At 26.8% G+C, this 13,798-nt stretch overlaps 3 protein-coding genes across 3 annotated transcripts; 2 read left to right on the top strand and 1 right to left on the bottom strand.

Annotated features, from left to right (window-relative positions):
- The first annotated feature begins 53 nt into the window (after positions 1-53).
- LOC113796517 (low density lipoprotein receptor adapter protein 1-A-like) lies at positions 54-1,793 on the top strand. The gene is made up of 4 exons (XM_075820142.1): positions 54-815; positions 883-1,007; positions 1,087-1,220; positions 1,301-1,793. Exons 1-4 carry the CDS (start codon positions 611-613, stop codon positions 1,662-1,664), a joined length of 828 nt encoding a protein of 275 aa, XP_075676257.1. The 5' UTR covers positions 54-610; the 3' UTR covers positions 1,665-1,793.
- LOC113796502 (uncharacterized) lies at positions 1,634-5,171 on the bottom strand. The gene is made up of 6 exons (XM_027346790.2): positions 5,045-5,171; positions 2,932-3,826; positions 2,645-2,838; positions 2,507-2,575; positions 2,354-2,443; positions 1,634-2,280 (listed from the first exon to the last, which is right to left on the bottom strand). Exons 2-6 carry the CDS (start codon positions 3,794-3,796, stop codon positions 2,098-2,100), a joined length of 1,401 nt encoding a protein of 466 aa, XP_027202591.2. The 5' UTR covers positions 3,797-3,826; positions 5,045-5,171; the 3' UTR covers positions 1,634-2,097.
- A 1,201-nt stretch (positions 5,172-6,372) lies between these two features.
- On the top strand, positions 6,373-13,768 carry LOC113796506 (uncharacterized). The gene is made up of 6 exons (XM_075820141.1): positions 6,373-6,640; positions 8,811-9,541; positions 9,602-10,611; positions 10,671-11,904; positions 11,962-12,296; positions 12,354-13,768. Exons 2-6 carry the CDS (start codon positions 8,884-8,886, stop codon positions 13,665-13,667), a joined length of 4,551 nt encoding a protein of 1,516 aa, XP_075676256.1. The 5' UTR covers positions 6,373-6,640; positions 8,811-8,883; the 3' UTR covers positions 13,668-13,768.
- Positions 13,769-13,798: the final 30 nt, after the last annotated feature.

Genomic DNA, 13,798 nt, shown 5'->3' with positions numbered 1-13,798 from the left:
TTTTTTTTTTTATTTCTGTTTCTCATATATGCAATCTAAGCAATCTATCAAATTGTGATGTATTTTTTCATAACGAAAAGGAAAAATTTAGTATTTTAAAATAAAATTCTTGTTTGTTGCGTTTTCCCCATTCATTTTATTATTATTATTTCCTATATATGCTTTGCATGTATGAATATTTTCATTATCAACGATTATCATTATTAGTGAATGTAAAAACAATTTTTTACAACGAAAGCTGTTGTTGTTTTTTTAAAATGAATGCATTTTTTATTGCAATGTTGATGATGAGAATTTCAATTCAAATGTAAAGGATATGAAATTGCATCGTTAAACTTGGATGCATCAATGTTTGATGATAATGATGACGATAATGTTTATCATTTGTATGAATATATCCAAATCATAATACAGACATAAATTATGCATATATATGTAGTGTCTGTATTTAAATTCAAACGATTTTTTTGTTTTGATTTAAATGTTTGATTATTTTTTGTTTGCATCCATAATTCATTCATTTGTTAGTGTTTTGCTGTTGATTGATTGATTTGCAAACATTTTTCTTTCCTGTCCTTTTTGAGTCTGTTGATGATAATGATAATAGTGGATGATCTACATCGAAACAACAACAAAAACAACAAAGAAGATTTTTTCTCCATTTTTGTCATTTGAAAATTTTTTGTTTCTAAATTGTCAATTTTGTAAATCTCATTGTCATTCGGTCTTTGTAATCAAAAAAAAGATGACTTCAATTTGGAAAGCAATTCGTTCAACAAAAAAAGCTGATAAAATATCAAATTTTAAACATGAAAGTTAGTATACAAACTGTAAACAAATTGATAATTTTATCCAAATTTTTCTTGGTTTTTTAAAATTTAGAATTATTTGAAGAATTATCAAATGATGGATCAATATTTTATTGTAAATATCTTGGATATATGCCTGTAGAAAGTCCATCAGGTGCATCAACAAATGCCAAAGCAATTAGACAAATGATGTCAATGGTATGTTGTTGTTGTTGTTTTTTTACTAATTTCATTTAACTAATAACTTTTAAAAATTATTATTATTATTATAAAAAAGAAAAGCCGTTTAAAATGTAATAAATCAATATCATTATCTATTCAACCAAATCAAATTATCATTGAAGAATTAGATAATAATAATGATAATGATAATAATAATGTTTGTCAACCAATAATAATCTCATTAAATAGGTATATTATTATCAAAAGAAATTATCATTATAACAAATTAACGATTTTCTTTTCTCATTTTCTTTATAAAAATTATTCAGAATATCATATTGTTTTGTTGATTCAACATATGAACGTATTATTGCATTTGTTGCTACAAATGATAATAATTGTCATGAATGTCATGCATTTATGACAGATAAAACAAAAATAGCCAAATCAATAGCATTAACTATTTCAAAAGCATTTATTAATGCATATGAAAGATGGATACAGCAAAAAATACTAATATCATCATCATCATCGTCAACAAACAATTCAACTACACAATGTAAAACAACAGAATATACAACGATGGATACAACAACAACAACAACAACAAAATCGATTGATAATTGGTTTGATTTTGATTCAAAAAATAATGATCATAATAATCATGATAAACAACTACTCATCTTGGATTGATTTATTGAATTTTTCTTTCGTTTGGACCATTATTATATTTTTTATTATAAATTTTATTTTGTTAATCTAAATGTTTGTTTTCTTATTACCCAAATAAATAAATAAATAAATTTTTGTCAAAATTAATAATGTTAAAACAAGCAATATGATTGAATTTTTCAATTAATCAATCAATCAGTGCAATGTTGATTTTTTTTTTGGTTATTTTTATTAGTAGTTAAACACCTGGTGCAAATATGAAACTAATTTTCCTTGATGTGTATGTGTGTAGGGTGATTGTGTGTAAAATGATTTTGAATGATGTGTGTTTGTGTTGTTTTTTTGGTTATTCGTTTTTTTCAAATATTGAAACATTTTAAATGATGTGTAATTGATGAGATATATTCGTTATTTACTTTTTATGATTTTCTGAATTTTTTTTCTTCTCTCTTGTTTAAAGCAATTTTTCCTGAACAAATTGAATTTCATCATTGATTAATGAATTGAAATCGATTGTTGAATTAAATACATCGCTTATATCTAAATCACTTGATGTATAATGTTCTTCTTTTAATTGCGCATATGATCGTACAAAATCAATAATCAACAAGAAATTCTGTCCAAGTGCAGCAATAATCTGGATTTTTTTTTCATAAAAAAAAGAAAGATTGAAAGAAAGTTTAACATTGAACAAAAACCAAAATACAAACCGAAGCATATGTTGAATATGTAATTTCAAATATATCCAAACAATAGAATCCAATTGTAGGACCTGAAAGTCGTTGAATAAACATTCGTAGCTAGATAATGATCGAATGTTATAATTAATGATTGGTTAAATCTAGATTTTTTTAAATCAATACCTGTATTTGTAATTCAACCGGATATTTGTTGAATGTAACACGAATCAATCGACCATATGATGCATGAGCCTAATTGTTGTAATTAATAATAATTTTAAGAAAAAGAAAATTTTCATTTTTTTTAAATTAAACATTTACCTCATTTGCAATACGTGATGCTGCAATCGATACACGTGTAAGAAGATAACAAGCTTCTAATGTCATGGCAAACATAACTGTACGAACAGTATTTGTATTATATGTAAAGAATGCTTGAAATGATGTATAACAAATAATTGCAACAAACAGAAAATATGTTTGCATTATATATTTGGACCAGAAACGATTATAATCTTTATATTTATAAAAAAAAATAATTTTGTAAATAAAATGATTAAAAATATAGAATATATGTAGAAAAAAAAACATTAAGAATAAATATTTACCATGAATTTCTACACAAATTTTATTATGTTCGCAAAGAATATGATATAACATTGCACAACGTTCATTTGGTTTGAGACGTGTTTCAGGTGAAATAATTGTCTCAATATCATTATTAACTTTTCGGAAACGAAGCCGAAAATAGGTGGCTAATGTATAAAAATAACTATAGCTAACAAATATCAATGCACTACCGAAATATGTCCAAAGACAAAGTATAATAGTCCAAAATATTGAACTACTTGATGGTACTGAATGTGTATGATGACGACGATATGCCATTACACAGAACATTGACATACATAATAATGCTTGAAGATTGGTCAAAAGTATTGATTTATTCAACATTTTTTTAGTTTTACGAAACCATTCATCAGTCATACCAACATCAAGACCAATACTTGATGGTGAAATAAGTCCTTTAAATACAGCAAATGGTGTTAACCATGATAATAATTGTTTCTTTTCACCAAAATAAAACAATCGACTTAATAGTGCAAAATAAATTGACCATATTGTCATTGACATTAATATTTGATCGGCAGGTCTTCCACTTTGTGGTTCACCAAGTAATTTACGTAATGTAATATTTTCAGTAAATACAAGTATAATATTACGGAAACAAACAAATGACAATAATGCAACAACCAAAAAACTATACATTCGTTTTGATGGATTTTTAATTTTTCCACGTACATTACCCTGAAGATATTCATCAATATTTTGCGATAAAAAGCCAAACATACGTAAATATTGATCGATTTTAAATATTTTATTTGTTGGAAGATAACCTTCGGCCAAAATAATTTTATCTTTACCGCCAACTGATTGGCCATAATCCGTTGAACTCATATGAAATGTACTCATTTTTTTGGTTTTGTTTGGTTTTTTTTGTTACTATAATTTGATTACAAATTTAAATCATAACCATTCGATGTTAATTGAGAAGAAAAACTTTTTTTTTGCTGATTATATTGATCACTTGAAACCGCTGGAAAAAACAAACAAACAAACAAAAATTCTGCAAGCAATGTTTTGATGTAGATGGAAAAAACAAAAACGGGGTAATCCAATTCTTGATTTCAATTTGAGTTTGTTTGTTTGAAAAAACAATGATAAGCAAACAAATGAACAGACTAGAAGCCAAAATATCATATATCGGTTATGTGAAAAACGGTATGAACGAATCAAACTTTAGTAATTGAATAATAATAATAATCAGAAAGAATGGAATTTTCTTTCTCTTTTTTCTCTCTAGTTGGTTAGGTAAGGTTTCCGGATAAATGACAGAAGAAAAAAAAACTGGAGACTGGTAATAACCAAAGAAGAAAGAAAGAAAGAAGAAAAACACCACCATAGAATGGGTTCCAAATATGACAACCAAAAAAAAAAAGCCTTCAATCATTGTCTTGTGAGATTGATTTATTTATTTTTGTTCTTTCTTTCTTTCAAAAAAAGAAAATTTCCTCCCCAATTTTATATTCTTCACAACAATCTATGTATATAGATGAGGTTGAGAATAGAGGGAAAATTTTTTTCGTTTTCGTTCGTTTGTGCTTGACAAAAATCGAATTTTAAAATTGATCCATTTAACAAAAAAAAACAAAGAAATTTTTCATTTCTTAGATAAATATATAAAATGAAACCATGGTCGCCATAGACGCCAAATAACAACAACAACGATAACAACAAAAAACTTATAAAAAAGTTTTTTTGGCTAAATATTTCGTTATATATCGTAGGTTTTTCGTTTTTTTTAAATGGGGGAATAATATTGATGGTGGGCATAATAATCACGAGTTTAAGAAGAAAAATTTGGTAAAGTAATAATGAAATCGAATGTACCATTCGAACCGGTTTCACATATATGAAACAAAAAACAAAAACAAAACAAATCATTATCATTATCATTGTTTTTGTTTCTGTTTCTGATTATTTCGATGACAATTGTAATGTAATAGGATTTTTTTCTCTCTCTCTCTCTCATCTAAATAATAAAAAAAAACTTTTATTTTATTTCATATCTCTTATTTACAAAAGGTCTGGGTCAATGTAATCTGGAAATTTAGCATTTATTACAAAAGATAAATAAACAAATAAAAAATCAATATTCACCTGGTTCTTCTTCCAAACCAGGGAGTCCTTCATCTACATCCCAGAGAGTACCTCTTACTCCCCGATCCTTACATACAATCTCGAATGTAGATTTCAAATCTAAATAATAATAATAGTAATAATAATGATCTTGGATGATGATAATATATGAAAAACAGAAAAACAGAAAACATAAATAATGAGATGAGAAAAGCATATTATTTGCTATTTGGATCGATATTGAAATCTAATGTTGTTTTGGTTCGTTTTGGTTTTCTTTGGTTCTTTTTGGTTTTCTTCTTGGTATTTTTCATACAAACAAACAAACAAATACTGATATAAATTGTGTGTAGGTGTGTGTGTGTAGGTGGATATTATATTCTTAAACGATTGACAAACAAAACAAATTGAGAAAATTAAGAAATATAAAGAATCAGAAGGAGAAATAAATGAAAATAAACTTTTCAAGTTCATCATTATGATTTATGAACTGGATGAAAAAAAATAAACTCATAAGGATGGATGGGTGTACACAAAGCAAAAAACTTGAAAGAAATCTTGGCCATTGGCCAATATAATTAACTTGTTTTTTTGTGTGTTAATCATTGAATTGAAATGAAAAAACAAACAAAAATTCAAGGACAAATATTATGTGAAATGTATATGAATTATTCGTATTGCACACTTATATTCACAACATTAAAATATCATGCATATCAAGGGCAACAAATTCATTTTCGTTGATTTTTTTCAAAATAAAAAAATAAAAAATTCCTATCCGATATATGTGAATATGATTTTTCCTGTTTGAATCCATTTCGATTGATTTTTTGTTGTTTTTTTTCCAAAACAAAAAGAATTAATAAGCAAAGAAACTAGCCATAACAGTGAGAGAGAGAGAAAAACAGTTAGAAAGGTTAAAACAAAATCCTGCAGGATCACATGATAATGATGATGATGATGATGATCTGCAAATGACGTTTTAAATGCAAAGGAAAAGGAGATATACTCTCTGTTGCTTTATGGTTCTAAAGAAGAAAATCAATTGTCAATTCCATCCAAATCATCATCATCATCATCCAATCATTGACAATCATTTTGATTTTTTTACTTTGTTACAGTGTGTGTCTGTTTAAAATATTGCTAATGTCATCAAAGAATAATTTTATTGTACATTGATCTCATCATCATAATCATCATTGTCTAAAAATTCTTAGTCTAATCTTTTTTTTCTCCAGGTCGTTGTTGGTTTGACATTCAATTTTATCCTTGAATTTATTACCTATATTTTTTTTTTTTTTTTTTTTTTTTGTTAAAAATCAATAATTTCTTTCTAAAGAAAGCCAAAACAAAAACAAAACTAAATAACAATATTTTCTAATGATAAATTGATGATATCTGACCATAATCATAATCATCATCATCCAGATAATTATCGATAAATGTGAAATCCTTGAAATCATCAACCAGTAATTTTTTGGATAGTGAATTTCGCTGTTTGTTTGTTTTGTTTGCTTTTTATGTTTGTGTAATAATTGTTGATGTTTACAACTACATCGGTGATTAAATAGAAGAAGAAAATGGATTGATGAATGAATGAATGGATGAAACGAACCGGTAAGTTCTTTGTATATAAAAAACAGAAAAAAAACAAAAACTTTCAATTTTTTACATTCAAAATTCACTATCTGATCGTTTTTTTTTGTTTGGCTGGGAATATAATTAATGAATAAAATAAAAAAACGAAAGGGGTTTTTACATTCATTTTTCGGTGAAGAATTATGATGAAATAATCATTAGAAATGTACGTATACGTGCATGAAAACAAAAACCTATTTCATTTGAAAAGAATGAAAGAAAAAAATCAATGGCAAAATTTTATCACTATTCTCATACACTCATTATCATTATGATCTACTCGAATGATTCTCTTGATTCTCATTAAAGAATCGACAAAAGAAATTAGATAAATTCATCATCATTATCGATTTTAGGTGTTTGTCGAGTATTTTCTTTGAAAATTTGTTCAATCAATCAAACAACCGTTATAGAGAAAACGAATGATTATGATGATGATGATGATGATGATGTAATTTATTATTTTTTTATTTTCAAGTGTGTTTTTTTCTCTTTTTTCTCCACTCTAATTATGATATTAATCATTAGGAATTGCAAAGAAAAGAAAAGAAAAGAAAGCAAACAAACAAACTTGATATCTAACTAGATACCATTTATTACGCTTATTAAATAATAAAAAAGAAGAAAGAAAATATTAGTGACAATCACCATAGTAACCATCTTGTTTACAACTATTTAAAATACATCAGGTAGTTTTTTTTTCAAATCTACTGTTCAATTTTGATCAGTTTTTTTTTTGATTGACAATCATTAATTACATCATAATCTTTTGTGTTTGTGTGATGTGTGTGTGGATTGCTGACTACTAAAAAAAACGTAAATCCTGTTAAGATTTCTAAGCAAAAAAAAAAATTTACCTGTCATTCTTGGAAGCTTTATTTTATTTCATTTTCAAAACACCTGTCACACCTACGCATATTATATGTGTGTATTTTTTCTCTAATGATCATTTCTTATGTTTTTTTTTTTTTTTTTGTTGAAAGAAATCATTTAGGTTATTGACCAATTTTTGAATCAATGTAATTGAACTTGATTGATCATTTGTTTTAGGGAACAACAATAGGTTTAGGTGTTTTGTTTGTTGTCAAAAATCAAATGAAATTCATTAGTTTCAAAAATATAAAAATTCATTTCCCAAACAAATGATGGCGTTGATGTTTGGATATTTCCAAAAAAAAAATTATATCAGCATGAATCATGTATGACCAGTAATCAAAAAAAAAAAAAAAAATATGACCATCATCAATATAACTACTACCATTATCATCATTATCAATAGGATTTTTGCTTGTGTGTGTGTATTGCACATGATCAAATTAAACAAAAAAACCAAAGATCATGTAATTTATTGGTCGATTCTTGCAAAAAAAATGAACCAAAACAAAACTATACTTTTTTTTTTTTATTTGGGACTTGTCTCATTCGATCGAAGTTTCTCGAAAATTATAGAAAGAAAAAAAAAAAATACTAGCGCAGTTTGGCCATCATTATCATCATCATCAGACATTACTATAGTATACCACCACCACCAACCAACCAACCAACCAACCAACCAACCAACCAAAACCACTACGTCATACATACAATCAAATATCATAATGTCGCGATCAAAAAGAATGGAGAGAGAGAGAGAGAGAGAGAGAGAGAGAGAGAGAGAGAGAGAGAGAGAGAGAGAGATACCCTTGTATTATCATTTTCAGTGGTTTTTTTTTGTTGGATTTTGATCTTCTTTTTTTTTGTTGTTGTTAGTCATTCTTGCTACAAGTAGCAGTCAACAGCGAAAGTATGGATGATGTATGTGGATGAATATAAAAAAAATGAAATACAAAGGGCAAAAATCCAGAATAACACACACACACAAACAAATCGAAAAAAGACATTTTTTGGTTTTATGTGTTATGATGATGGTATAAATGTCATCACTAAGCACGTTGCCAAAACACCAAAAAAAAAATGAAAAAGAAATATGGATTCGAAAGTGAAAGTGAATGTAGCTGTATCATCAATGTGACCAAAAAAACCAAAAAACCAAAAACAAAAATCTAATTAAACGGCGCGATAATTTAGAATTGTTGTTTTTTTTAAATAATGAATTTTTTTGTTTGAATCAACTTAATCAACCTTATTTATTTACTTTTTTTCTAAACAGTTTAACACCTGTTGTTTTATGAATTCATTGAATATAAATTGTCAACAATAAAAAATAACAACAGCTACAAAAAATGCCTGATCTTAGACAAGCTACAGGTGAAGATGATGATGATGATCTAAATGTGTTTTCATCAACTGAAATTAAAGATAATGTCGTCCATGAAGAAAAGAACAATATTAATGGACAATTGAAACCTAGTTTTTCACCATCATCATTTTTGATGAATGAAAATCTAATCGATTTGATTACAATCGAAAAATTCTGGAATAAACAACGACGATCATTTGAAAAAGAAATATTTCCCGATTTTTTCATTATAGCTTTGGTTAAATTCAACATATTCAATGATGATGATCAAATTAATTATCAACAAATACGTAGTTCATGTGATTTAGATAATCCTAAAGATCGTATTTCAAATTATAAAAAACTAAATGACTGGATATTCGATCAACTTCTTGATAAAATACGATGTGATTTTAAAATTTTAGCACAAATTATTGAAGCATTACGTTATGATGATTGGTATGTATCATTAGCTGAATCTTGGCAACAACAATTACAACGAAAATGTCAACAAGTTAATAATGAAAAATCGCTACAATCATCGAAATTGACAGATAGTAAAAAATTACTAATTAATTTTCCTCAACCCATCTCTTATAAAATTGATCTGCAATCAAAACGTAATGAAATAAATTCTCATCTAAATGAAATTATTAAAAATGGTAAATTGATTTTTGTTGATAGAATTAAAATTTTAAAAAAAAAAAAACTTTTATTCATAGGAAAAGGATGGATAGTTATTTATGGTCGAAAAGGTAGCGGTAAAACAGTGTTAGCCGAAAGTTCGTTAAGTCGATATGATTTTTCGGATTTAACTGATGGCATCTATTGGATTACCATTGGAAATTTAACTATAACAGACAATGAAAATATGGATCATGAAGAAATGCTTCGTCAAGAACTTTATCATCGATTAGAGCTTCTTTATGAATCGATTGAATATTTTCATAAAACAAATCGACCTAAACCGGAAAGATTAGATAATCTTGTATTGAAATTGAATTTTCATTTTAATGATCATCCAAAATCGTTACTGGTATTGGATGATGTTCAATCAAGTGAAATATTTCAATATTTAAAATTCAATATACCAGTTGTGATCACAACATTCAATAGAAGCGTTATACCAAATGAACTTGAAAATGTTCGATTTGTACCAACTGTAGATAGCAAAGGCAACGTATTATCAATCGACGAATGTTATATATTGTTGAAAAAATGTATCAACAATAGTAAATTGAGTCATGAATCATATTCATTAGAAAATATTCATTTATCTCGATTATTTGAATCGCTAGCTGGCTTTCCCTATTGCATACCATTGATTGCCAATCATTTTAATCTTTTTCTTACAGATGATTTTACAAAAAACGAAACTAACGAAAGATTAGAAAAACTTTGCAAAGATTTATTTGAAACACTTTCGTCTGAAAAAAATTCTTTTCCAAATCTTGATAAATTTTTAGATAAAACTCTTGAAACAATGAGCGACAAAAAATTGGTCGATTGTTTTTATGATTTTGGAATATTTCCTGAACCAGTTTCATTTGATGTTTTAAAAATCATTTGGGGCACAAATAAACATATGACAGCAAATTATTTGGATCAATTATCTCAAAGATCATTAATCATAAAACACACAAGCAATGTTATTACAAGTCAATTGTTTACTGTTCATGATCTAACTGCTTCTTATTTGATGAGAAAATTAATTGAAAAAGAACAACTTAAGGTGAGTAATTCATTTAAAAATATTTGACGTTTAATTTCATTCTATTTTATTCTTAACAGGAACGTCATGAAAAATTGATTGATTCAATTCTTAAAGATTGTTGTCAATCATCAACAAGTTTGGATTTTGATTTATCCCGATTACCTGATGATCGATACATTCACCGTTGTCTTTCATATCATATTTATTCATCTGGTCGTTTTGATCTCTTCGTAAAAATTTTTCTAGATTTAAATTTTCTACAAAAAAAGATTCGTTTCGTTGGTCCAAGTCATGTACTCAGTGATTTTCATAATTATGGACGATATTGTCGTTCTGAATCAAAAAATCTAATTGTTTTTCAAAAATTTATCGCTTCAAACACTGACATTTGTGATCCTAAAGTCGATTTATTACAGGTTGCTCTTTGTCAATCAAACGATTCGATTGTTTACAATGAAGCTCGTCGATTGATTCATTTAAATTCCAATTTTTATTTTGATTGGTGTAACAAAAAGAATTTTGTATTGGAAAATCAGCACAAAACAATGAGCTTTAAATGTTTACCGGATACAACTTTTGCTGCACTTTCACCCGATTGTCATAGTATTGTTACCGTGAATGATCGTCAAATAAATTTATGGAATGCTAATACTGGCGAAAATATTTGCTCGGAACAAAACCACAATCAAACCATTAATCATTGTATTTTCAGTACTGATGGTCAATTTGCTCTGACTACTTCTGATGATGGCACTGCTATCGTTTGGCAAATGACTGGTAGACTAATTACAAATTCTAATCTTGAAATGGTCAGTGATAATGATCATTTTGAAGGACGACGACGACACAATTCTGCCAAAAATATTTGTTTGTTCTGTTACAAAATAATCGTACCAAATAGTTCGAAATATAAAACTGATTCAACAATTGGTGAAAAGCCATCATCTCATGCATTGAAATGTGGTGATATATCATCCGATAATCGATATTTATTACTTGGAACCAATAACGGATTTGTTTATATTTTTTCTTTGGACGGAAATTCACTATATTCATCATCTAATATTGATAATCTTCAAAGTGATGTTACTTGCTGTTCTTTTTCCTCTGATGTTCGTTATTTTTTATTTCTAATGCAAGAAAAAGTTTATGTTTATTCCACAAACATTATTTCGAATAATAATGCTAATCATTATCCGAATATGATTAAACCTTCATTGTATCAAACATTGGAACATAATCAAGTGGCTCATAATGCTGTGTTTAATTTAAAGCCAAAATCCAACAAAATTACTATATTCACATCGAGTGGTATGTTAAAAGATTTGGATTTCTTTTTTTATAATTGATAATTTATTTTCATTTTAGACAAAAATATTTTAGAATGGCATATCAAACAATCAAAATTCAGTCAATTATATCGAAAGAAAAAAATGGAAGAAAAAGATTGTTCATTTCGATATTTATTGCCAGAAAAAGCTCCTGGATATATTTCTATTTGTGCTGTTTCATCGGATGGCAAACAAATTGCTGGATTTGAAACAACTCGTAATGAAATCTATCTTTGGAAACGTAAACATCAACATACAATCAATTGTTTTCATACACTTTCATCAATTGTCACATTAACTTTTTCTATGAATGAACGATGTTTATTTACACTGAATTCTAGAAATGAAATTGCATTTTGGGATTTAGGACAGGTCGGTGTATTTATTCATTTTTCAATTGCTTTATTTTTGTTTTCATTTTTTTTTCAGTTCCCACCAATTACATCTGTCGTCGAATTGAAAGAAGATTTTGCTGCCATTTATGACGAATCAATTCTAAGTGTATTGACTATTGACAAGAAAGGATTTTTACGTTTATTTCATGATAAATATGGTGATGAAGATAAAAAATTCAAAGAGAATTTAAAGCAAAAATTGGATGAATTTTTTTCTGCTAAAAATGGTGATGAAGTAAATAATAATTATCAGCATTTACTTCAACCAATAACGAATATTTTATGTTGTGACATATCCAAAAAAAATCGATCAATATTTGGTACAAATTGTGGACGAATTTTTTACTATGATAATTCTCAAGGGCAATTAATTTCATATCGTTATGATTATGAAGAAATAATAGAATGTCGTTTTTTGCCTGAAACTAATGATGATGATACTATACGATTGATTGCCATATCAAAAAAATCAATCAATCAATATCGAATCGATAATGAAATTGATCAATTGATTCATTATCATACATATAATAGTTCAATAATTCTAGCAGAAAATACCTCATTTGAATCGATTCGTTTTATTTCATCAAAATTGATGATCATTTTGACTGATGATTCTGATTTTATTATTTTTAATTTTGATTCATTAGAAGAAATATTTTGCATTCCAAATTCTAGATTTCGTTCAAAAATAACAAATATTGATTCATGTTTATTAGATGATTGTCATCTAATTGCCATTTCATTGGCTCAACATCGATTTGGTTGTTTAACCATTACAACAGATACAAATGAGATTTCATTGCAATTCTGGTCAACAATGAAAAATGAAACACCACGTTGTTGTCGAGTTTGTTCTGAATTTATTGTTATTGGATGTGATAATGGTAATATCTATTTATATGATTGGCAACAATTGGAAGATAAAAAACCATTTCCAAAATGGGAAGTTCAACATTCACAAGACTTATGGATTACACATCTTGATATTTCAAATGATAAACGATTTATCATATCTGCTGCTGATTCTATTAAACTTTGGCTTTCAATTGATGGTACATTGTTACAAACATTTATTACACATGGAAAAGTTTCACGTTTATTTGTACATTATGTTAATAATCTAAATTTGAATGATTCGGAATATTTTTCATCAAAAAATCATAATAATAATGGCTATAATAGTAATGATGAACATCAACTATCAGAAAATGGTGATCAAATTAATCATGAAATAACATCACCAATTTATGATGAACTTAATTTAAACATTACTATTGCTGCTATTACTGATACTAAATCTTTATACATATTGCAGAATTATCGTTTAAATAATTGTGAAAATTAGCACAATAAATAAATATCACCCTTATTGCTTTCTTAATTTATTTTATCTATTCTGTTTTATTTTTTTCTCTTTTGTTCAATAAAATTATTTATCAAAAATTTTTTTCTCCATAGTATTTTATATTGAGATTA

The sequence above is a fragment of the Dermatophagoides pteronyssinus genome, unplaced genomic scaffold, assembly GCF_027571235.1.
Source record: "Dermatophagoides pteronyssinus isolate colony J.1.1.1.1 unplaced genomic scaffold, Derpt_VIB-CSIC_2022.12 sq0005, whole genome shotgun sequence".
NCBI lineage: Eukaryota > Metazoa > Arthropoda > Arachnida > Sarcoptiformes > Pyroglyphidae > Dermatophagoides > Dermatophagoides pteronyssinus.
Note: the sequence above shows the minus strand (reverse complement) of the source record. Positions and strands in the feature narration are given on the sequence as shown.